Here is a 25,731-nt window from a genome sequence, read left to right as displayed (position 1 = left end):
CACTTGACTATTATTTAGTTACGGATTAGACTTAGATCCGGATCCTATAAATTTTAGGAATGATCCGGATCTAAATACTTTTTTAGAAATGATCCGGGACCGGATCCCTTTTCTCTCAGGAATGATCCGGATTCCAATCCATTTCATTTTAGAAATGATCCGGATACGAATCAGTTTTCTTTCAGTAGTGAATGATCCGATATACTTTACAAATCTAACTAATTAAAATATTTCTCTTATAAAAATTTGTCATGGGAAAAGACGAATAGCCTTGAAAGTGATTGTACGAGGAATAAAAGTGCTCAAAGATTTCTATACCTTTTATCTACAAACAACCAAGACCCTTTTTGAATACATTTATAAGAGAGTTAAGTGTATAAACGTAAAAAAGGCAACATTGTACTTTAAAATGAAATTCGCCCTCTTGTACGCATTAATTTTGAACTGGTCGTAGGTATACAGTACAGTACAAGGCAGTGTGCACTGTGCAGTTTGTGTACAGTAAGGAATGTAGTAAAAAGGGTCTGTCAACATAATATTCAAGATCCAACGAATTGCCGATGACGTCAATATTTTTTTAAGTTATAAAATAAAAGGAACTTGCGATATTTCACATAAAAGAGAAGCAAGAAAATGTCAGGAATAATTTCTATTAAGCTTATTCCAAATACGTTGACAATATCTTTAATCACGAAAAAAATAGAAGTATTATTTTAAAAACCAATTAAATAAGATTGTGCAATGTGCACCTTTGACTTAGAATAAAATAGGTATGGCGGGTCAAGGGGACTGTCCTTGTAATTTTAAGTAACCCTAAATTTTTAGAAGGAGCATGCCCGGATTCACAATGGTACCTTTACGACGTCGATTTACTAGCATGACAAGTGTTTCCAAAAACCAAAAACATAGAAATCTATTTCCTTCTCGATCATAACTAACTATGCTTTAAGGGTACCTTTGTCAATCGGGAATGCCCTTCTTGAAATTGAGGTTCAATCAAAATTGCGTTTACAGTCCCTTTAAGGGATACAAACGAAAGAAAATACTTCAAAGACGTCTTTACAAAAATAATCAACTTTCTTTTCCTACATTCCTGATTCTCGGAAATTCAGAACTAGTTTCTTTCCTTGCCAAAACAAAGACAGAGGACCGAATTCAACCTACGGCTCGTCATTGAAAGAATTTTGGTCGTCATTCCAGTCTCATCCTGTGTGGGTATCGTGGTAAGAAACCTTGGTCTTTAGTATACAATGCAATCTTTTCCAAAAACAAAAAGGTGATAAGTCCCTTTGCAATATGAATGTTTGTGTCTGTTATTCTTGTTTGTCTGTCTGCTGTTTGCTTCCAAAGCTTTTGGTCAGCTCACTACGAAGTTTGGCAAAGGTTGGGGACACACCAGTTTCCTGGAAACAAAATTCAAATTAATTTAAAAAATAAAATAATAAAAATTAAAAACTGATTTTAAATAAATTTGTTTTTGCAAATTAAATAAATTGAGGGTATTTCCCAAGTTCAATTTGGTATAATTTATTAACTTTGGAAGCTGGTTACTCGGCTCAAATTCTAATCCTAACATCTTTGCAACTTGAGGTCGTAGACCTTTATTGTTGCCAACTACAGTGATAACAAGAAAACTCTGAAATAGGAAGACCTCTTTTAGAGTTAAACTATGACTTTAAATAGTCCAATAAGCATGGTTAACATCAATTGTGCAGTTTAAACAGACTCATTTCACTTTATTAGTGATATAATAAGTGTCTTGTAAAAACTTATTAAACTTAAGTTCAAGCTATGAAATCGTCTTCCTATTTCAGAGTTGTCTGGTTATCACTGTATGAATACTGCTAAATTAAGTAGTCAAGGTATAAAATGAAGAAGAAAATTTGCGACATCAGATTGTAAACATATAAGGATCAGCAAAGTTTGAGACGAGTTGAGTCTTAAAAATTCTAAACCGATTGGCTTTGGCAACTTCGGAGGTGTCGATGAAAATTTTCAAAGATGCCAAGGTAAGAGAAATGACAAGTAAGAGAAATCATTAAGACTCGTACCGATTTTTCGAAAACTTCTTAACTAATGTTAAAAAATCTGAAGTTTATACCAAAAAAAAGAATTTGAGTTGAGTAATCAGTTCCTTTGATATGATTTTCTATACATTCTATACCTGGTTTTCTGAACTAGAGGTTTCACGAGTAGAGGAAGAACCAACACCTAAATATATTTATTGTCATAAGCTCTGTTTTAGAGGGTCGTTTATTTTTGTTCATGTGGTTATACGGTCATACGCTCATTCGGTCGTATTTTCCTACGGTCATAAGGTGACACAATAAGATGGTCATCTGACCATCTGGTCATGCGGTCATATTGTCAAACGGGAAACGTTTATTAGTTCATACGATTAAACGGTCATACAGTTCAATGTGGTCATAAGGTATTACAGTCATACTGTCATATGGTCATACAGTCACCATGGTCATGGTCTAATTAATTGTCATTTATTCTCACGCTATCAAATTTTATGACCCCCTTAATGTACCTGGAGAATTTACATTGGTTTCATTTACAGTGGTTTGCAGGGCGGCAGGGGTTAACCATTCCTACAAATATCAGAAACTACAGAGTGTACCAAGAAACAGGAAAAAGTGATCTAAGACATAGCTTTATCCAAATTAATCTTTTTAACGTTTTGCATTTTTCAACCATTTCATCCGCTTAGCAACATTGAAGTTGAAACGCCTTAAACATTGCCACTATTTAAGCCAATAAATTACGATACAAAAAGTGTCATAGTCCATCAAATCGGCCACAAAAAGTATCTTAGTCCATAAACCTACCACAAATTGACAATTGTCAAAGAATCTCATTTTCCAGAAAAGAGTTTATTCATCCAAGCATAAATAAGCACTAATTGTAGTAAACATTTTATTAATTTTGAAAATTCTATTTTAATTTAGTGGCTCAACATCTCTTCACAGTTGTATGAGTCAAGATTAATCTTTTTTATTAGGGTTTCAGGTGGTGACTGTTGTTCCAGCATGAGAAAAGTAAATTAATTTCTGATTTTGATATTTTCTAATGAATAAATGTTTGAATAAAGGGAAAAGGAACATATTTTTAAAGAAAGTGCTAAGATTTTTAGAAACATGTTAATTTTCAAATCAACTTTTTCTTACCTTAGGAAGACATCGTTGAAGAAACGGTACACAAGTTGACATATATGCAAGCCGGTTAACCCAACCAGGAACATCCCTTGGTAATATAAACACAGTCAGAGGTCCACATAATTCCTTCCAATGCGATCCCAATTGTTGATTGATTGATATGAGGGGCAGAATTTCACTATATTGTTGTTTTAAACAATTGGAAGTAAGATGTCAAGTTGTAGAAAAAATTCGATACTGCAGAAAGTTTACGACAAGGGAGTGTTTATTTATCTGTTTAATTATCTCTTATCTATATAATAAAACAAGACATTCATATATATGTCGTGTATAGCCGGCCAAACGACTGGACCGAATGGGCTGACATTTTTTGTGGACACTCATGTGTAGCCGGGGGGTGTTAAAGGCTAACATAAAAAAAATTCCACGGGCAGCAACAGGCCCTCCAACTAGTTTCTAGTTATTCTGTTTAATTTATCTCTTATATTGATTATTAGTATTTACATCTTCTTAAGACCCCAAAGCAGTACATATTTTTAAAGGGTAGTACCAAATGCAATACGTATTTCTGAACTGAAGTACTAAGTGTATTTTCCGTCTCAACATGTTATACTTTCAAGAGATGGAATTATATGGACCCCTAGATCACAGATTAAAATTTATAAAATTTTATACAGTTGCTATTTGCCTTAAAAATAAAGAATATATAATTATAAATTAAATCACCAAAAAAATTTTCTTCAGTCGAAGGTGAAAAAAACATATTTATAAAAAAACACTGAAAAAATAAAAAATTAAGGGGTAATGAAATTTTTGACAGATTGTTCTATGAGAACTATTAAATAGGAAGACGATATTTAACCACTTTGTGCGTATAAGGACGACATTAAAGCAATATTGTGTATATCAGGACGACAGTTAAGCAATCTTGTGTGCATTTGAAGTTAAAAGCAAATATTTTTCCCAATAGATTGAAAATATTTATTAATTGAAATGGGCCTTTACTGCATCATTACTGTGATTCAAGTTCCTTGGACTATCTAAAATCATAGCTTCAGTCGAACAGTCGTCCTCCTGTTCTAATTTTGTAGGTCCCGTGTATAATGTGTAAATGATCTCAATACCTGCCGCAAAGAATCTGACTAAAAGCTCCGGTAAAATGATTGCAGTTTTTAGACATCAAATGATATCTATCTCCACGAAATTCCTACAAAAAATGATATCAAAAATTAACTGTCCGACAATTTGAACATTATAAGGAATCATAAGGAATTGAAATCTGCAAGAGACCCCATTGTGGGCCCCCCAGACCGCCCAGAAAGCAGGGTGCACTGCCCCGCCCCTGTTCTAACTTGTCTGTTTCTTTGTAATTATGATTCCCTGCAACTGTAAACTTGTTTCTTTCTTTGCCTAATCATTGATTAATGCTTATATTCGAGCAGACGCGTACAAAGGGGGGGGGAGGGTCATTGTCCTCTTGCCCCCCCCAAGCTAAAATCGTGTGTAGGCACCTGTATTCGAGGCAGAAGTCTTAATTTAACCTTGTGGGTAATAAATATATAATTATATTTTTACTTACTTCGCATCACGAGGTTGTATATCGAAAACCCCCGAGAATGGAAAAGGATGTCCACCTAAAAATCAAAATTACTAAAAAACTTCAAAATGTTGATATCATCCAGACTACAAAGGGTCGAGGATTACTTCTGTTTTTATAACGCACAAAAAAACTATTTTTTATAGGTAAAAACCAAAAAAAAATGTGCACTAATTTGCATGTTTTAATGATCTCCTTTTTAATTTTACGTCTTTGTTTTATATTTTCTGCTAAAGTAAAAATTGGACATTTTCTTTAATTTAAAATATTAAAAGTGTTCGTTTTCAAAAGAATGAAAGTAATATTAAAGGGAGTGACCGGCTATGCAAGGTAGTTGAACTGAGTATGCAGTGTTGTGGAACGGAATTCTGAAAACGTATCCACCCAAAAGTACAATTTTGAACTTCGATTTTGCGCTCAAACTCAGGATTGACAGATCTTTAAAAAGTTTAATATGTCTCAAATGAATCCGAAAGAAGTTTTCCACAACTCTAGGCATACTTAGATCAACTAGCCGGTCACTTCCTTTAAGAAATCAATCAACTTACCATAAGCGTACTCCCTGCCGTAGACCTCTAGTCCTGAATGATAAACCCCTACCCCGACATTGGCCGTGTAGTCGTTGGTCCAGAACATATCGTATACATTGAGTATAACCGGCTGCCGGGCAACTTCAAGTTTCGTTTCTTCGTCCATCTCCTCAGCTAAATATTAAAGGGACTGTTAGCGTAATTTCATGCAAAAAGTTTAATTCCCAATCCATAATAAAAGTAAGAAATGTTTGAGCGGAGCAAAATTATCGCTATGCTTATTTCTCTCTCAATTAAAAGAAATACNCCCCTTTTTGAAATTATGCTCCCAAGCAATTGTGAATAATGAAAAATTAATCTGCAATCCGATTTTTAACACACTAAAGTTCAGAGGGTTACTCACCATGGTCTGGTCTACAGAAAGGCAGTTTATAACTTCCATTCATCATTTCTATTCTCCAAAAAGCTTCTTAAAAGTAAACAGCTTCACCAAAATACTTGCAGCTTCTCAAAACGGCTGGCAGCTCCTTTCAGCAAGAAACAGCTTCACAAATTCATCTTGTCAAAACTGAAAAACACCAAGAGTTGAACCTCAGCCTTAGAATCTTAAATTTTGCCAAAAAAAAACGCATAAAAAGTTAATTTGAACATATTTAATGACGTTATTGGTGAGTCAACTTGTTAAAGAAGGGGGAGGGATTTGTATTGATATGGGTTGAGTGTATAAAGGCTCGATATGTTGTGAGTCTACGCAGTTTTATTTCATGAACAATTGCCGCGTAATGAATTTGAATTTTTGACATTACATTAATTTCATATTACTATCATATCCTCTAAATGTTTATCATCTAGAATGGGGGGAACAAAATAATTTAAGTTTAAATAATGATATTAAATTTGTACTGCCATTTTACAAATCATATAACGGCTATCGATGTAAATAATTTTTTTGCGTAGACTCTTGTAAGCAAATCATTTGTAATCCCTAATGTTTACATTTTACTGTGCAAAAAAATCTCATCAATATTTTGGTGGATCTTTTAGCCTGTTTGAGAGTTCTTTTATTTTGTTAAAAATTATGTGGTACAAAATGTAATTAAAATGACTCATCTTGAAGTTTTACTGTATGTCATTGATTTGATCAACACTGACCTATTTTGTGTATTTCTCCAGTATTTAGTCAGTGTTCTCCTAGCAGTGGCGATTTTAAGGTAAGATATATTAGGGGCGGATACAGTAAAACGACAGGACCTTGGCACCCACCTGACGGATTTAGGGGGGGGGGGTTGGGCTACTGAGAATTCAGAATAGCTCCTCAATAGCACAGACTAGGGAAAGAAAACCTAGTGCAAAACAGGAAAAATATCTATCTTTAAAAAAATGTTTGTCTTTTTGTTCCTAAATCTGGATTTTTTGTTCATAAATAAATCTAGCACCCCCCTCACTTTAATCCTGTATCCGCCCCTGTAAGATATATTATACTTAATTTGTACGTGCACCCTCCCTCCCATTTTAATGAACACTAAAACTTGAATTTTCTGGGCCCCTTGATATGTACAGAGCGTCCTCGATATCATATATTATTCCTTTCCAAGCTTTAACGCAAAAAAAACACACTACTCGAAAAAGCCTTATTTAATTTTGCAAATCAGATGTGTTAAATCATGGGCTGATATAGGGTGTCCCACGAAACATGACAGTTGTAAGACGACTCGAAGGTTGTCTTGATTTTTTAAATAATTTGCTTCATATAGTTTTTAACCAAATTTAGAAGTAAATGTTAGAGATAGTAAATGACAAAGAATTCATAGTCCTGGCATTTCCAAAAAGTGGTCTGCCTTTTTTGTGCTTTCAAATTTGACCAAGAAATGAGAAATGTTTCTTACTTTTCGACTATATTTGGTGTACTGCCTCGTTTTGCCTTGTAAAGTCAGTATGTAATACAGATCAGTCCGCCACTTCAAATCAACCGGAGTTCACAGTGAAAAAATATTATATCTCCGGTAATACTGACAGTGAAAAAAAAGGCAGACCACATTTTGGAAACGCCAAGACTATGATAAGCGTGTGGTAATTGTTTCAAGAATCATGAATGTTAAAGTATCGGTTGACGACTGAATGTCACAAACAAAATCAAGTATAATAGATGACTTTCAAGTCGTCACGCAATGTCATATTTCGTGGAACACCCTGAAGAAGATCAGGAAAAAAGTGTGTAAAAAAAGTTACGCAAATTCAAGACTCAATAATTCATCTAAACTGAATTAAAGTTTATGTATGCTCTGATATCCACCCATGTACTCCTTCAGATATATTCCTTTTCCCTGGAATGAGATGGAAGGGAGGGGGGGGGGGGGGGGGGTGCAGGCTTCATTTTTTTAATGCTTTATTTTTATCAGATATTCTGGAATTTTGAGAAATAAATTTGAAGACGAGAAATATTTGAAGAAATGTGACACAGTCATGGGAAAACAGTTTGCCAGGACAAATTTCAGGTATTACGGTTGGTTCCTTTCCTTTAAGGAAGGGGAATTAAATATCTACATATTAATTTGGCTTGTCTGTCTGTCTGTTTTTTTCATCCAACTCTAGGCTTTCAGGGCGCTTTACGCCCATTCCCATTTCAATTGTAAACATTTTCTCATTGTATAACACATTGTAAAACAAAAACAAATCACAAATTCGCTGATTTCATAAGAAAATTTTGTGTATTTTCAAAATCAGATGAAAATCGAATTTTGTTGAGGCAAATTTTTCAAATTTTGATCATCCAATAAACCTTCCCTGGGGACATATGAGGTCCCACTCAAAATTTGGGCCCGATCGGTACGGCCGTTTTGACTTATGTTGTTTACAAACAAACAGACAGACAGACAAGCAAACTATTTTGAGAGATAAACGTCTGAACGACTTAATTTATCGGAACCAAATTGTTTGTGGAATCTTACATGGCCCCATGCAGGTAAGGTTTATAGCTGGATGAGGGGGGTGGGTGGCAAGCCGCACCCGTATAGCCTCCATCCCGCAATTTGCTCACAAACATAGAGTTGCCCTCACCCGTAGCGCTTCCTTAGCCGCACCCCTATATTCTCCAACAAATTGTCTTTACTTTTAAACGTTTATTATAGAAAAATGCAGCAATAATTTAAGACTTTAAAGACGTCATGGCATCTATTGGAACCTACATTAATAATAATTTTTTGGGAAATATGAGAATTGTATCACTGTAAAACCATCTTCTAATATTATAGTTGGTTAGAGAATGTGATCAAGGGAAAAAATGGTGGTCCGACCCATATAGAAATGTTAACGGAGTACTTGAATAAAGAACAGCTTCCAGGCTCTGCAGAAGATGTCGTCTGTCCTAAGGTGTAAATAAACAGTTAAATTGAAAAAAAGGCATTTAACAAATTCTTTACTATAAATACAACTTCTAAAAAAAACCTTCCCCCCCCCCGTAAGTCGTCTTTACCAAAACCTCCCTCGGAGAAAACCCAAACCAAAGCAAGTACTCTCCGACAAAGAAACAACAAACAGGGAAACGTTTTACTAAGTGAAAGATCAAATCCATAAACAACTTTGCAATCAATAGTTAATTCCACTTACAAATATTTTCAACTATTCCATCAAACTCAATCCCTGATCACTTTTTTCACTACTAATGTGTCCGAGTTGAGGAGCCCGATCAACGAACCTATTGTTCAAAGAACCTATCGAGTATCGACCAACCAACCAATTGACAACCAGCCAACCTAACAAATTATTGTCGACGCCCACCTATTATTTTACACATATACTGTTTAATCTATGCATTGCACATAAACAAGGGACTACAGTAATAAAACCTCCAGAATAGGAAATCGTCTTTTAGACTCAAATTGTGACTTTAAATAATCCATGATGTCTATAAGACAGCAATTGTGCTGTGTAAACAGACCCATTTCACTTAATAAGAGAGTTAATAACTTACTAGTAAAAGTATTTGCTGTGTAACAACAGCAAATGCACTTCGGTATTGGAATCATGTCGTCTTCCTATTCTAAAGTTTTTTGATTATCACTGTATTTAAGCAATATAATAACTTTGGGTTTAGATAAAATTTGTTTATTTTCAGGTGTTCCTTATGTTTCCATTTTCCTTGGATGGTCGTTTTAATGGATCAGTTGAACAGTTATTGAAAAAGGTATTTAGATATTTGTTAAGTTAAACATATCTTTTTCAGATTATTGTTTTTTATCTTAGTACAACTATTTCATAATTACTTTTTGGACTAGCATATAGCAATGGGGGATATTTCGGCTCGTACATTTTTCAGTTTGAAATTTACCCTCCCAAAATTTGTTCTTTAGCCTCTGTAAAGACATTTTCTTTCACAACTTTTTAAAAAATCCTATTCAAACTGTTTTACTTTTTACAAATCTTTTCTTTAAAGGGACTTAATAACATGTACGCTGTCATTGTTTCCTTTAAAGGGACTGTATGCGTAATTTCAAGTGACTCTCCATGCAAAGATGGTAATGGCCGATTCACAACGGTACCCTTAGAAACTGTACCTCATATATTATCAATATATCATATATTATCAATATATGATATATAAAAATGTTAACATGAAAGCCATGAAAGAGGCGCATGATAGCTATCAACTCTACAAAACACACCAAACATGCAAACCTTTTTTAAGGTTCAGAACAAAAATTTTATTTTTATTTTATCTAGAGTAAACATGAGTACCCGTCTGAGGATTTCTCCGTCAAGTTCCGTGAAGTGGAGTTACCAGAATATATTATGAAAGGAATGATTTCTTGCTTTTCAGTCTTTCTAAAACTTGAAAACTGATTAGCATCGTTCTGAGGTCCGTTTTTAAACATTCAAGGTTTTTAAAAGGCTTAACTAGAATCTGAGATATTTTTCTGTTCTAAAATTATATACTTGAATAGTTTGCAAAATATATACTCCAAAGATATTAACAAAACAATTTTGCATAATTTAATAAAAGCAAACTTACAGAAAATCCAATGTTGCCGTGTGTGTTTTTTTAGAGCCCCTCATAGCCAAAAAAAAGTCTAAAAACGGGCAGCTCAAAATGATGCCCATCAGAAGTCCTAGATCAGTATTAGAGGGTGGGGACGGGGGGTGGGAGGAGGGGGCGCAAAAGTTAAAAATCATATTTTTTTGTCATAAAAAGATTTAGAATTCATCAGAAAGACATCATTAAATAAAAAATCTCCGCCCGCCATCCCCCATTTTTCATCAAAGTTGCATAACAATTTGTAAAATTGTAAAAAAAAAATTTGAAGCAAAAAAAACGGAAATCTTACAGGGCAGCGGAGAAAATCAACATTGTCTGTTGTAAAGTTTAGGAAAAAAGTTCAATATTTTTAATTTTTTGGTCACTTATTTTCAATATAAATGTTTATGATTATGTTTAAAACTTAAAGGGACTGTTTTACATAATTTTAAGGGACCTGTTTATAGAGTGGCATCTCCGATTCTCAACGGTTCCATCAAGGACGAATGAGATATTCATATTTGTCTGGCTAAAATTTGATTAATTTATTTGAGGTGACCTGTGGATTTATGTTGCAGAGAAAGTGAAGGAAAATGTGAGAATTAATTATTTTTCAATAAAGAAAGCAACGATATCTTCCTCATTATTATTTATTTTGTGAATCGGACATGATACTCTTTTTAAATGAATGGTTATTCTAACCTAAGTATACAATAATGTAAAACATTTTAAATCAGAATTTTTTAATTGAACTTTTTTATTGATCAGGAATAGGTCAACCGGAGGATTTCTGTATGCTGTGATTGCTGAGAATAGGTTAGTACATTGTACTGTGGAACCCCTAAATCTATAGAACAGGAATATGTATGTATGGGTCACACTTTAAAAAAAATCTCTTATTAAAAACAGATTTTTATTCCAAATTTGAAAAAGTATCAGAAATTTTGTATTAGAAAGTCCTATTTGCACAACAATACACTTCCAGTTAAAATAAGAGAATGTTATATTTTAATTAAAAACTTGTTGAATTCTAACAATTTCCTTTCATTGTCTCTGCTGTGTAAATCTGCGAGTTTCTAAAAAAGGAATTGAAACTTAATATAATACAAAGGTTTAAAGGGTACCGTTATGAATAGTGAAAGTATCCAGATGTACCGGCTTGTTTAAAAGAGAAACGGCAAACACTGTTTCTTACATTGATTATGTCCTAGAGGAGGTGTCTGAACACGGCACAGTGGCTTACTGAACATAATAATAATGTTCATGTTTAGTTTGTTAACAACCTTACTGAAGATGATAATAATGTTCATGTTTAGGTTTTAAACAAGCTTACTGAAGATGATAATATGTTCATGTTTAGGTTGTTAACAAGCTTACTGAAGATAATAAATAATAATGTTCATGCTTAGATTGTTAACAAGCTTACTGAAGATAAAAAATGATAATGTTCGTGTTTAGATTGTTAACAAGCTTATTGAAAATGAAGATAATGTTCATGTTTAGATTGTTAACAAGCTCATTGAAAATGATAATAATGTTCATGTTTAGGTTGTTAACAAGCTTTCAGGAAATGATAATAATGTTCATGTTTAGATTGTTAACAAGCTTGCAGAAGATTATAATAATGTTCATGGTTAGATTGTTAACACGCTTACAGAAGATGATAATAATGTTCATGTTTAGGTTATTAACAAGCTTACCGAAATTGATAATAATTTTTGTTGACAAGCTTACAGAAGATGATAATAATGTTCTTGGTTAGATTGTTAAAAAGCTTATAGAAGATGATAATAATGTTCATGTTTTGGTTTTTTACAAGCTTACTGAAGATAATAATGTTCATGTTTAGGTTGTTAACAAGCTTATAGAAAATGATAATAATGTTCATGTTTTAGTTTTTTACAAGCTTACAGAAGAAGATGATAATGTTTATGCTTAGGTTGTTAACAAGCTTACAGAAAATGATAATAATGTTCATGTTTAGGTTGTTAACAAGCTTACAGAAAATGATAATAATGTTCATGTTTAGGTTGTTAACAAGCTTACTGAAGAAGATGATAATGTTCATGTTTAGATTGTTCACATGCTTACAGAAGATGATAATAATGTTCATGTTAAGATTGTTAACAAGCTCTCAGTAGATGGTAAAAATGTTTATGTTTAGGTTGTTAACAAGCTTACAGAAGATGATAATAATGTTCATGTTTAGGTTGTTAACAAGTTTACAGAAGATGATAATAATGTTTATGTTTAGGTTGTTAACAAGCTTACAGATGATCAAAATAATGTTTATTTTAAGGTTGTTAACAAGCTTACATAAGAGAATAATAATGTTTATGTTTAGGTTGTTAACAAGTTTACAGAAGATGATTATTATGTTTATGTTTAGGTTGTTAACAAGCTTACAGAAGATGATAATAATGTTTATGTTCAGGTTGTTAACAAGCTAACAAAAGGGGATAATAATGTTTATGTTTAGGTTGTTAACAAGCTTACAGAAGATAATAATAATGTTTATGTTCAGGTTGTTAACAAGCTTACATAAGAGGATAATAATGTTTATGTTTAGGTTGTTAACAAGTTTACAGAAGATGATGACTGAACCAGGAATAAGGTTTAGGATATTCAGTATTTTTATTCATTTTGGGGGTATATGCATAGTGCATACCTTCGTTAACCATCGTTAAAGGGACTGTAAAGGAAAAATAAAAGGGGGTATAAGCTGAAACCTAAGAATCTCAGGAGTTAAACGATACCTTTAAGACATCTATTTGTTGCTTGTTTCGAGAAATTTACATAAAACTGTGTCCACTCTTTCTAGTTATAACTTAATTGTTTGGTTGTTAAATGGCCTACACACTGTTTTATTTTTCTTAAATGTACGGATTGTAGGGATTTTTTTTTCGAAAATTCTACTGATTGTACGGATTTTTTAAAAAATGTACGGATTTGTTCAAAAAAATGTAAGGATTGTACGGATTTTTTTCGAAAATTGTACGGATTGTACGGATTTTTTTTCGAAAATTGTACGGATTGTACGGATTTTTTTCGAAAATTGTACGGATTGTACGGATTTCCTCTGAAAATGTACGGATTTTTGTACGGATTTTTTCAAAAAAGTTTTGGCCACCCTGTATATACGTTTTGGTATAATTTTGACACAGTTTTATATCAATTTCTCGAGACAGGAACATCAGATAGAACTCTTTCCTTTAGAGTCCCATTAGATTTAAATTTCAAAAAGCTATAAAAAACTAAGTCGGACGAGTGGTCACAAATGTTAAATACATAAGAAGACATTTATAAATTTTCCTAACTGCAGAATCTTTTCAAAAAAAAATCTTATAAAGTTCAAATTTACTTAAAGAAACATTTACAAAAACGATCGGTTTACTTAAATATCGTCAAACGTTCGTTTATTTTGAAAAAATTATCGACCGAAACAAAGAGGTGTATTTTTTCGTTTGTTTTGAGAAATATTAACAACCAGTGATCAAGATCTTTGAAAAAGCAGTTCAGGTGGAATTTTTTTTTATTTTGTAGCTACGACTTTTATGTCTATGTTATGAAATATCAACCATTTTTTGGTTTATCAATCTGAAAAAAAATACTTCTGAATCAAGGTTTAATGTGGACAACTACAAACTTCAATTTGAGGTAAAAAGATATAATAAAGAAGAACATTTTTCAAGGGACAACCTTTGTAGTTTGAAGTGACACAAAGAGGCGCAGCATGCCCTTTGAACCTCAATCCGAGCAAAAATGTGAAGATAACCTAATGTTTTCTAGTTTGAAAGTGTTTAATTCTGTCAATTTCTCCATTATTTCCGGAGCAAGAAATGCACTGGAGTAATGTTGTTTAGAATCCAAATTACTATAATTAGTTTTCAACAAGAAATACATGGATATCTAGTTCTTACTGGATCACTCGAGTGTTTGAGGGGTTGTGAATCGGACATTCCACTCTATCAATAACAATTCCATTATTTTAGATTTATGTGGAGGAAATGCGAACACTTCTAGGAAAGAAACTAAATTCATTTTTTAAGATAAAAAGTATAAAAGTAAATTTAACTTTCTTACGGCATTATGATAGATACAGTATCTCAACCTTACAAATATATGTTAAGCATCCTTTTTTCTTTTTTTAACATTAAAGTTTTTTGGCTTTCAAAAGCTCCGATAACATATTTCATTGTAAAATAAGGATTCGAACTGAAGAAAATAGACAAAATAATAGTTATCAATGGTTAAAATTTTATCACGCAGGCCTAAAAGTTTAAGCCCGTGTAAACTTATAGAGAATACAATTTAAAAATTTTCTTTTTGACCCTGACAGTAAATATGTGCAAAAAACGTACCAGAAATGATCGTTTTCAAACGATCGTTTTTTAGTTCGTTTTGCAAATAATATTTTCTCTTTGGGTCAAAATTCGATATAATGTAATGAAAGCAAATGTTTTGAAATCTTCATCTCGAAACCTTATGAAACCTTTAAAAAGTCCAAAAACCTTAAAATCCTTGAGAAACGAACGAAACTATATATGCCCGACATTACATGTTACAGCTGAAAGGGAGAGACCAGCTAGGCATGGTAGTTGAGCTGAAAGTGCAGTATTGTGGAGCTGTAGGATTTATTTGATTCCAAAGAGACATGTTTACAGTGTAGAATTTTTAAATACGAACGTATAGTCGTTTGTACTATTTCACTAGTTGTGTCAGTCCGCAAAAAAATGTTTTTTTACAACTATACCATACCGTGCCGGTCTCTCCCTTTAAAGACGATGCTTGAAATGTTTCCCCTTGTAAATAAGACTGTGACCCGATGTGTCGGAATTCTGTGGAAATTATACAATTTAATGAGGAAGACAATCTCAGGAAAATATTTTCTCTTTTTCAAGAATTATTAAAAAATTAACTTTACACGGGTGTTGTTTATAGGCGTTAGGGGTGAACAATTTTCCTGTAATCATTTTTTAAGAACCAAAATATGTATATTTAATACAAAGACAGGCTTAGAAAATGATTTTTTCGCACAAATTGAAAAATTGAAGAATTTATTAAAAATTGATCAAAAAGTATGGGAAAAAAACTATTACTCCTCTAAAAATGTGTTTCTAGTCCTAAATCATTAAAATAAAATAAAATTAATTCTGTAAATTGATTATAACTCGGATATTAAAACGGTTATAAAAATGGTTTTTTTATTTTCATTTTCACCTTTACTGGCAATTTCATTATCTACAATACAATTAAAACCAATTTACGACAGACATTTTTAATTTGTTTGTAAAATACAGTTTTGTAAACGTGTGTTAGAATTCCTAGAAGAATACTATTTAGTTTCTTGAAATGATTCCAGAAAAAAAAATCTTCTAATAAAAATAGACTTGAATGCATGTGACCCACCGATTTTAGAGTGACTTGTTTCATTTACAGTGTACACTCCATACCTGAGCCCACAACTTAAGACAGGGTATCATTAAAATACCCGGTTTCCGACATTGCAGATTGTAGATTTCAATATTTTTAAAGAAATATTATTTTAAATGGTTTGTTTTATTTTCTCTTTTTTTATTTCTTGATTCAAATCTTCTCAAATTTACTGACCCCAAAAAGGAAACTCGGTAGTTGCGTTTAATGATACTCTTTTATGTTTCCGGCTCAGTGTACACTCCATACCAGTGTACAGTACAGTGTACGTACAGTGTCCGCCGGCACTCAATGTTTAGCGAGAAAAGTAAGGATATCACCTTCATTGATGTTCAGACAACTTTAAAGGATACCAATATGAATCAGAATTTACAAATGGAGGGTCACTTGAAATTACGTTCACTGTCTCTTTAGGTTAACTTCGTAAAAGAGAAAATCATTTGAATTTAGTGAAATATTTGAACGAGAAATAACCAGACTATCAATACACAACCACTGAAATTCAAGAAATTATTAAAATCAACATTTTTCTACTTAATAGATTATTTCCAACTTGATCATTTTTTGAGAATTGAGTTTATTAACCAATTTTTTATTTCAAAGAATCCCTTTTTGTTTGTTTGTGAGAATTACCTAATTTCTCCACAAAATGATAAGCCTCGTTTTTTACTCTGCGTGTTGATGAGATTTTAAACTTTTGTCTTGTTTTTTATTTACAAAAATTTGTTTACTGTGAATGTAGCATTAAAACCATGTTAAACTGGACCTAAAACGACTGCTGTAATGCTATATACTGGTCTCAATTAACCCCCTCAACTCAAAGTAAAAAAAGTATGAACTGGACTGCTGTAATGCTATATACTAGTCTCAATTAACCCCCTCAACTCAAAGTAAAAAAAGTATGAACTGGACTGCTGTAATGCTATATACTAGTCTCAATTAACCCCCCCAACTCAAAGTAAAAAAAGTATGTGACAAAGAAAACGCTGTGATTTAAACAATCGCATATTTTTTTGATATTTTTTTATGTAAAGAATATTTTTCTGGTATTAAATTATTTAATTTCTTTTATGTGTTTATCCTCCGTTGTTGTTTCTTATAAAACACAAACAATATTTCGCCAATTTTACCATTTTCATCAAATTGTGGACTATTAATAATTTTAGCTTTTATACCTCCATCTTATACTTTTTTTTAAACATATCAACAAAAATAATACCCCAGCAGTACAATAGTCAAATTAGTCAAATATATTAAAAGGCCAAAGTAAGTTTTTCCGATAATATATTTCCGTAAAAAGATTTATACTTTTAAAAATGACTCTGTTTCAACATACATGGTTAACCACAAAGGAAGAGTTTTTTTAAAGAAATTCTGTAAAAAAACGACTTGAAGGTTACCTCTGTATTTCGCACAGTATTTAATGATGCAAAAAGGTTTTTAAATAAACAGTTTTCACTTGAAGGGAAAAGTACTAAAGAAATTTCACGCAGTCGTCTCTGAAGTCTCATCTTTGTGTGTAACCAGGAATTTGGAATAAAGGAAAAGGAAATGGCGCTGGTCTGGCATGAGAAAGCCAGTCGCACTGCTTTGCAGACAGGGGGCTGAAACGTCATGTGTGTGTGTCTGTACCAAAAGAGTGTGTGTCAGTTTAAAGTACCGAAGGTATGTACTATAGGTTTATACAGTACGTAAGAATCTCGGTATTTGTACAGTCTAGGAGAGTACATTTGTTTATTGTTAATTGTTTAATTAAAAATAAGTTTAATTTGCCTGTAATATATTATTTACATATTTAAGTCAACACTATAAAGCCAAATTTTTATGCAAAAAATATAATTTGATTAAAGTTTACAATAAACTACTCGTTATTCAAGTTTAATGATAATTGACGACATTGTTCTACAATTTCCTTGACTGTAGTCATGTTGTGTGTCTGTACCAGAAGAGTGTTTGTAAGTTTACTGCACTGGTCTGCAAAGCAGTGCGACTGGCTTACTCTTGCCGGACCAGCGCCATTTCCTTTCCTTTTATTCCTGTTCCCTGTAGACCAGTACGGTAACCTAACACACACTCTTTTGGTACATGCACACAACATGATTACAGTCAAGGAAATTGCAGAACAATGTTTTCAATTATAATTAAGCTTGAATAACGACTATATTTATTGTAAACTTTAATCAAGTTATATTCTTTGCATGCCAATTTGGCTTTACAGTGTTGACTTAAATATGTAAATAATATATTACATGCATTTAAAACTTATTTTTAAGTGAACAATTAACAATAAACAAATGTACTCTCCTAGACTGTACAAATACCGAGATTCATACGTTCTGTGTAAACCTACAGTACACACCTTTGGTACGGTATCCTTACACACACTCTTTTGGTACAGACGAAGTTTATAGTTTTTTGGCAAAATGGCAAATTTACAGGTTTACCCATAAAGGATTAGACTGTAAAGACAACCTGACACTCAAAATATGACACTTCTAGGTGGCGTTATATCTTCTGCCTTGATTACAGTCTTTTAAAAACTTATTTTACAGTTTGGCAAAGAGCGAAAACTATGTACAGATGCAAGGAGTTACGAATATAAGGAAACAGACCGTGTAAATTCCGTGCAATCGTCTCGTGAAGTCTAATCCTTTGTGGGTAACCCTGTAGAATCAGTTTTAGGCAACAAGGTTACAGTATATAGACTATATACTATGTAGTGATCATGTACGCTAATCCTTTACTTTACAGGCCATGTACTTTACTTTCTAAGGTCAATCTGTATGTTACAGTACTTAGAGGGATTTCTGAAAATAATTTTTTTTGTCACGTTTGTTCAATTGGTCCTCTGTTTATAAGATTGGAATGTCAGATTAAGAACGGGACCCTCAAATGTTTAACATTAATTCTAATTCATTTTTCTTGAGAGTAATTTTTAACACCATAGGACAATTACAGGGTGATCCGACCATAGGACAATTACAGGGTGATCCTACTATAGGACAATTACAGGGTGATCCGACCATAGGACAATTACAGGGTGATCCGACCAAAAGGACAATCACAGGGTGATCCGACCATAGGACAATTACAGGGTGATCCGACCATAGGACAATTACAGGGTGATCCGACTATAGGACAGATAGAACTCTTTCNACCTTCCATCAGCATCCTAGGGCCAGTGAATGATGACAGTGATTTTTTTGTCCTGATTCCCAGGTATGAAAGCAAGGAGCGAGTTGAGTAGGTAAAACGGGGTGATGATTTCCAGATCTGTTAAATTCACGAATCATAGAGGTTAATGAGATCATAAGATCTTTACGATCATTGACGATCTTCCGATGTGCATCCTTGATAACAGTGATCTTAGGAGGAAACGGAAGTGTACCAGCCGCAAAGCTTCCTTGATATAGTTCTCCAGACCTGGCAGAGATTGATTTAACAGAATCACTGAAATGTTGAATATCTTCTAGTATCTCATGGTCTGTAGCACCGCGGAGAATGTCATTCAATCCTGCAACAAGTAGAACGTCTACAGCTCGATGAACGTTTCCATACCCGGCCATAAAGGCATGTTCGAGTTCACGGACAGTTGCACCTGGGATAGTTAAATAGTCTATGTGGATCTCATCTCCTTCATAGCCGCTCATCGAACGGATTCCTTGCCAGTTGTTTAATATAGAGCTGGAAACCAGAACAGGATATCTTTCTCCAATCTTGTGTGAGTGTGGGGTGGTTTTACAGGTTATACAAGGATAATTTTCCCACCTGTCAGCTGGAGCCAAGATTCTGTAATCCTTTGAGCTATTGTGAGTATGGTGAACTATTGAGCTTGTATAATCTCCTGGCATGATGAATTCTGAGCATATATTACAATATCTGCTCTGGTTCTCATTTGCAGAACGGATCTTGTGATAGTTCTTCCTCTTTGCATTCATAAACATCACATGTTCTGCAGATTTTCTGGACAGAGAAATGTCTCGCATCTGATTTTCAGCTGGAATGTTCTTCGAGAGCCTGTCTGCATAAGCTGGATATAGCATAGTTTTGTAAGATGGGGGGAGGGTTGGTGGAGGTCTGCTAGTATCTGGTTGGTTCCATATGGGGCGCACTCTCTGCTTAGCCATCCTGGATTAGGTTAGATTATACAGGATTTTAAATGTTGGAATATATTTAAACTAACTATTACAACTTTATTGTCAGACAGGTTAATGTTCATTCATGTATAGATAGATTTAACGAGAATTGAAGCTAGTTGAATTAACTTTAAAGAGGAAGTATTAACTCCATTCTATAGCTTTTATCATTTAAGTATGAGAAATTAGGATTATCAATAAATGCCATATGATTGATTTTTAGTTCAGATCTAAACCATTTTAAGAAGCCAGTACAATTTAGGTTTATTTTTCTGCACCTTATAACCCAAATGTAATATTTGACATATAGGATAAGTAAGTTTTCAGGGGCGTACATTCTCTTCGTTTTCATTCCAAAAATAAATTCCTTTCTTGTAGGAATTACTGAAACTGCATCCCATCTTGTGATAAAATAGTAATAAATAGCTTCCAAAAAGGTCGAGACAATCTCACAATCCCAAAATAAATGTAGAATAGTTTCAACAGAATTTTGACAGAAGGTGCAGTTAGCATTGACAGTAGGGATAAATTTTGAGATTATTCTATTAGTTTTTAACGTGCCACGGACAATCTGATATTGCATCCATTTCAATCTATTATCATAAAAAATGTCCTTAATCAATAAATATGTTTTTTTCCCAAAATTTGTTTCCTTGCATTGTTCCTAGCTCTACTTCCCATTTTCTCTGTCTAGACTGAAGGTTCCTATTAGAGAAATCAAGACGCTTTAACAATTTAACCCACTGATTGCACCCTTGTGATGAATAGTTTATAAGTCTAATTAAAGGTGGTTGGTAAGGCATTGTAATATTTAATCTGTCTAATGATATGTTAAATTTTTGCAATCCAACAGTTACAACTTGTTTAAGTGAGATGTAATGCATTGGATCAATCAACATCAAATTTAGCTCTCAATTCTTGCTTTGAAAGGAAGACAGGACAATTGTTTTCAGCTTTTATGAAATCTAAAGGGTATGATACTGTATTTCCTAGTCTTTCAAAATTGTTCCTTTTACATTCTAGCGAGTTAAGCATGAATACGCTTGAACCCCAGATAGGATATCTAATGATGTTGTCAGGATGCATTCGTAAATGTTCCAGCAAGAGGGGTTTTACAACATGTATGCAACTTTTCCAGAAAGTATTAGGAAAAATTTTCTCCAATCTTGTATATTCTAGTGTGCCTAGTTCAGTAAAAAAGACATCTAGGGAGATATTTAGAGATTTGGTCAGATTAAGTTCAAATATTTTACTCCAAGTTTAGCTTTTCGCCAATCTTCTGAACCATGAGAATTTATAACTGTTCCAGCTAGATTGTACGTCTGGAAAATTCAAACCGCCTTTAATTTCAGAATGTTTTGAATCTATCCTAGCGACTTTCTCCTTACCCTGCCATATAAAATTATAAATAAGGTTTTCAATTTGCTTTATTTTATTGTTGCTGATCATGGGAAGGACAAAGGCAAGATGAGCTAGTTTAGAAAGTAGAAGAGTTTTTGCTACGCACGCTCTTCCTATAGGACTTATGAATCTATATTGCCACTTATTTATTACAGATTTTATTTCATTAATCTTGAGATCAAAATTAGAATCCATATCGTTTAATGTGCCATTAAAATTTACTCCCAAAAGTTTGAAATCTTGGTTCCATCTTAATCCTAGTTCAGGACATAATATATTATTTATCGGAACATTTCCGAAGCATACACATTGTGTTTTACTAATTTGTATCTGTAAGCCTGATGTTTTATAAAAATCATTAAGCATGTGTATAGTATTTTTAAGGCTATCTTAGAGGCAAGGTCTACATTTGGGATATACTTATTTATTTGCTGTGTGTTCCTATCATACTGTTTCAGAACTAGTCGACTGTTGGCAGGCGCGCTTAGGATCTCCCTAGTTTTAGTTTTATCTTTCGTATTCTCTGCTTTACCATTCACTGTGACTGCAACCTCTTTGGAACCAGTGACTTCCCCTGATAAGTAGTCTTTATAAACAGTAGTCTTCTCTGTTGTACCTCCTACCAAAGATGGTTTCTTGACTGATGCGGTTAGTTCGTTTGAGTATGGAAATCTAACTCTACAGTCTGCCAAATAGTGTATTGGATGCCCCTCAGGAATATTGTTAGAATCCTGAATAAACATCTCAACAGCTAGAATGATCGGTTCAGGTTCAAAGTGTTCATATATTCTGAGTTTCCCCCAGTCTTCTCTAGATGGCATATACCCTGGAATCTTCAGCACATCCTCTAAATACTGCGTCTTGGATGGAATGCTTTTAGGGATGAACACACCTCTATCGTCATAAGTCCCCTCTTCTACCCAGTTGTCTATATGAGTTGGGAGTGCTTTATCTTTATAAGCCACATGTGCAAACATGGCTGAATGTGCGTACCTCGTAAACTCATCAAACCTACTCAAATTAACTTGGTGCTCCTCTTTTCCCTTCTGTACTACGTTCCTCCATATATGATCTAACCAGCAATCTGGAGGTGGAAGGATTGCAAATATGTTTAGCACATCTAATTTAGCTCTCAAAGTCACATCTGCCTCCTTCATGTAAGTCAGGAAATCGCTGCCTCTCTTAGGCTTGTATGAGTCTTGGAATTCCTTTTCTAGAGTAGCAACATTTCGATTGAGAGTATAAATAGTGCAGCTGCTATTGGATCACCCTGACGGCAGCCACGCAAAATATTGAAAAGTGATGATATGTTGCCAGCATGATTTATGCAGGCCTTAAAGTTATTTAGTAAAATATTAATCCATTTTTTGTAATTGTTGCCAAATCCAAAATAATGCAGCGTGCTTTCTATAAACTTAAAACTAATCGAGTCAAATGCTTTTTTAAAATAAATTAGTAGGAGCAAACCAGTTTTAATGTTGCGTTTTGCGTATTCAATAACGTCATATGTGGTTCTAATACAATCCCCAATATAGCGCCCAGGGACAAATCCACATTGATCTGTATGGATTATATAGGGGAGGACAGTATTTATTCTTTGAGCGATAACTCCACTGATAAATTTGTAGATACTATTTTGAAGCGTTAAAGGTCTCCATGAATCCAGAAATTCTTTTGGCTTTTCACCTTTAGGAATAAGTGAAATGACCCCTACTGTCTGTGATGAGGGCAATTTTCCTATATTGAAGCTATAATGCCCAGCCTTAAGGAAGGGGCCTAATTGTAACCAGAAAAACTTATAAAAACCATATGAAAAACCAGATGAGCCTGGAGTGGAATTGTTCCTAGATTTTCTTAAAACAGAGGCCAATTCCTCAAGTGTAATATCTTGCTCAAGGTTGGCAACTTGTGATTCAGATAATTTGGGGTGTGGAATACTAGGGTCTAAAAAGTCATTTAGTTCTTTTGTTAAAAAATTGACATGGTTATTATTAAGATCTTCATAGAAATTTTTTGTTTCCACTTCAATATCAGATTGGCTTGTTAATAATATTTCAGACCCATTATCATCAGTGACTTTAAGCCGCGAAATATATTTTTGCACATTAAAATTCTTTTCTAAATTGCAGAAGAAACATGTCGGTTTTTCTCCTTCTAATTTTGATGTTACTTTGCTAGACAAAAATGTTTTATATGCTCGACCTTCAACAAACTCAGTATAAGTTGCTTCAGCATTTGCGAGTTCATCAGATATGTTTATAGGAGGATTGTTTCAACAATTAAGTTCTTGCAATCGAGTAAGATTTTCAAGCAATTCTTTTTCATGACGATTTTCTCGCAAATGTTTAGCAGTTGAATATGAGATTGTTTCATTCTTAATATCATTTAAAAGCATATCTAAAAGCAAATTAGGATTTATATTGTAATCTAATAAATGTAATGCGCTGAAATCTAGCAACAAGAAATCAGCAATTTCCTGATCAGAAGATTCTTGATAGAAGTTTTCATAAGAGTTGTGTTTTAAGTATTTGGCGCATGTAACTTTAATTGTGTTTTTAATTCTAGTGGCATATGTCGTATAGACCAGATTTTGTTTAAAGAGGATCATCTTCTCTATACGTAAAAACCTCTATATTTTTGTAACCAGAATTATTTCAGTGCATTCACTGATAGAGAAATACAGCTGTGCAATAAAGTTATACAAATCATTTATTTCAAGATAAGAAGACAGAAATAAATGATAACGACCTTTCCAAGGAGGTTGTGCAGGTTGACATCTCTAATGCTTCTATACTCCGAGCTCTCAGGACGCAGAGAGANCTTTGCTTTCTTCATGGAGGCATCATTAACAGACATAGCAGGAGCTGACCCCCCTTTAATATGGTTACCCTTGATATAGTTAGAGTTGTCTTCAGGGGACGGATAATACTCATCTACTATTGTATAACCTTTCTCTGATCCCCCCTCCTTATCCTTGTATCTCAGTTGTAGTAAATGACCGGAAAAGGAAAATTGGGTGTTAACATGGAGAAATATCCTATACTTGTAGGCTTTTCGCTTCATATTTTTATAGGCAACTCTGTATCCTAGTGGGACATCTCTGTTGAAGTAAACCCCCCTTGGAAGGTTTTTGGCAAATCGGAACATTTCATTTCTTTGGAAGACATTTTGAAAAATGACCAGAATAGACGGACTCCTGTCCCCCCCGTCCTTGCCTAATTTGATGACTGACATGATCTTGTAGGACACAGTGGAAGGGATAGACAGTTTGGATAAAAGACTTGGAATATCTTCCTCAGGGTTGGAGGATTTCAGTCCATGGACAATCAAATTGCAATTAACTTTCTCAACCTCAACAGACAGGTTATACTTATATGCTGCCAAATTGTTAGGACTACTCTTACTCGCTAATTCCTGAACTATTTCAGCTTTCAAGGAAGCTTTCATTTGCTCTACAGTATCTGTCAGAGAAGATATATCTCTACCCTGACTGGTAATAATACTATTCATTGATTCATACTTTTCTGACAGTACAGAAACCTCCTGACCTAATGGGGCTATCTTTGAGTCCATCGCAGAGATAAGTGTGGAATTGTTCTCTTCGAGAACTGCTTTGTAAGCATCTGCACTTTGCTTATGTTTTCTGCACTTCGTGCAGATCCATTCTAGACTTTTTACTATTATCGGTAATGTCAGAATCCTGTAATTTCCTTTTTGTTCCAGAATTAGAATTTAGATTAGGGATTTTACAAAGTTTAATAGATGTATCTTTGCCCTGGATATCAACTTTAATTAGTTCCCAGGGTGCCATTAAAATGAGTGATTCCTATGAGAAAAATAAACCTATGCAGAATAAACAATTGCTGAAAGCGGAATTTGAGTCAATAAAGGTGGTTTAGATAGAATGAATGAATCCTACACATTTGCAGCTTTTCGCAACAATAAACAATTAAAACATGTGAGTACATAGGCTTTTCGCTGTTCCAACAATTTAAATATCCAATAATATCCACCTGTATTCCTGGAAGCCGGGCTAGAACTGTGGAGGAGTGTGCGGAGCAAAATTGTCCAACTTCAATCTAGCAGTCCAAGGGATACAATCAATCTTTGTATCCAATCTGATAATATGAATATCTGGAATAGAGTAAGATATCAGTACTGAATCATAAGCCAGTATAACACAGTTAGGAAAATCTAGAACAGAGCAGAAATTTACACTGCTTTTATCTCCGATCACCGGTAAAATGATTCCACGAGTTGAGAACATTGTGAAATCTGTCGGTGGATCGACGATCTTATTGGTTCATTTTGTCACATGATCAGATACTGGTTATGCGTTTCACTATGTCTGTTCAAAAGTTTGCGCATGCGCAGAGAAGACCATTTTTCCGTAAATTGCTGAATTGTCTTTTACCCTCTCCCCGGGGTTAATTTTCGTCCACTTTTTGATCATATTCCAAGC

At 33.7% G+C, this 25,731-nt stretch overlaps 3 protein-coding genes across 3 annotated transcripts; 1 reads left to right on the top strand and 2 right to left on the bottom strand.

Moving 5' to 3' along the window:
• Nucleotides 1-343: 343 nt before the first annotated feature.
• LOC111712481 (desumoylating isopeptidase 2) lies at nt 344-5,918 on the bottom strand. The gene is made up of 9 exons (XM_023487097.1): nt 5,692-5,918; nt 5,307-5,462; nt 4,741-4,795; nt 4,673-4,691; nt 4,286-4,368; nt 3,174-3,249; nt 2,537-2,597; nt 2,165-2,211; nt 344-1,403 (listed from the first exon to the last, which is right to left on the bottom strand). Exons 1-9 carry the CDS (start codon nt 5,735-5,737, stop codon nt 1,314-1,316), a joined length of 633 nt encoding a protein of 210 aa, XP_023342865.1. The 5' UTR covers nt 5,738-5,918; the 3' UTR covers nt 344-1,313.
• Nucleotides 5,919-6,268: 350 nt separating this feature from the next.
• Nucleotides 6,269-16,801, top strand: LOC111712485 (uncharacterized). The gene is made up of 12 exons (XM_023487103.1): nt 6,269-6,499; nt 7,688-7,783; nt 8,540-8,657; nt 9,403-9,471; nt 10,008-10,083; nt 10,612-10,651; nt 11,068-11,115; nt 12,869-12,913; nt 13,923-13,956; nt 14,292-14,322; nt 15,114-15,177; nt 16,183-16,801. The coding sequence occupies exons 1-12, from the start codon at nt 6,390-6,392 to the stop codon at nt 16,229-16,231; spliced, it is 780 nt and encodes a 259-aa protein (XP_023342871.1). The 5' UTR covers nt 6,269-6,389; the 3' UTR covers nt 16,232-16,801.
• Nucleotides 16,802-18,896: 2,095 nt separating this feature from the next.
• Nucleotides 18,897-25,361, bottom strand: LOC111712486 (uncharacterized). The gene is made up of 2 exons (XM_023487104.1): nt 25,283-25,361; nt 18,897-19,860 (listed from the first exon to the last, which is right to left on the bottom strand). Exon 2 carries the CDS (start codon nt 19,857-19,859, stop codon nt 18,897-18,899), a length of 963 nt encoding a protein of 320 aa, XP_023342872.1. The 5' UTR covers nt 19,860; nt 25,283-25,361.
• Nucleotides 25,362-25,731: the final 370 nt, after the last annotated feature.

Source organism: Eurytemora carolleeae, unplaced genomic scaffold, assembly GCF_000591075.1.
Source record: "Eurytemora carolleeae unplaced genomic scaffold, Eaff_2.0 scaffold1231, whole genome shotgun sequence".
In the NCBI taxonomy this organism is placed as follows: Eukaryota; Metazoa; Arthropoda; class Copepoda; order Calanoida; family Temoridae; genus Eurytemora; species Eurytemora carolleeae.
The sequence above is the reverse complement of the archived record's forward strand: the minus strand, read 5'-3'. Positions and strand labels throughout refer to the sequence as shown.

Excerpts from the sequence above, each read along its gene's own strand:
- LOC111712486 (XM_023487104.1), bottom strand. The coding sequence starts at position 19,859 with ATGGCTAAGCAGAGAGTGCGCCCCATATGGAACCAACCAGATACTAGC.
- LOC111712481 (XM_023487097.1), bottom strand. The coding sequence starts at position 5,737 with ATGATGAATGGAAGTTATAAACTGCCTTTCTGTAGACCAGACCATG. Across the intron at positions 5,463-5,691 it reads TTTCTGTAGACCAGACCATG|CTGAGGAGATGGACGAAGAA; the intron begins GTGAGTAACCCT and ends TTTAATATTTAG. Across the intron at positions 3,250-4,285 it reads AGTCAGATTCTTTGCGGCAG|GGATGTTCCTGGTTGGGTTA; the intron begins GTATTGAGATCA and ends TATATTACCAAG.
- LOC111712485 (XM_023487103.1), top strand. The coding sequence starts at position 6,390 with ATGACTCATCTTGAAGTTTTACTGTATGTCATTGATTTGATCAACACT. Across the intron at positions 10,084-10,611 it reads ACCAGAATATATTATGAAAG|GGCAGCGGAGAAAATCAACA; the intron begins GAATGATTTCTT and ends GAAATCTTACAG. Across the intron at positions 12,914-13,922 it reads ATGACTGAACCAGGAATAAG|GTTTAATGTGGACAACTACA; the intron begins GTTTAGGATATT and ends TTCTGAATCAAG.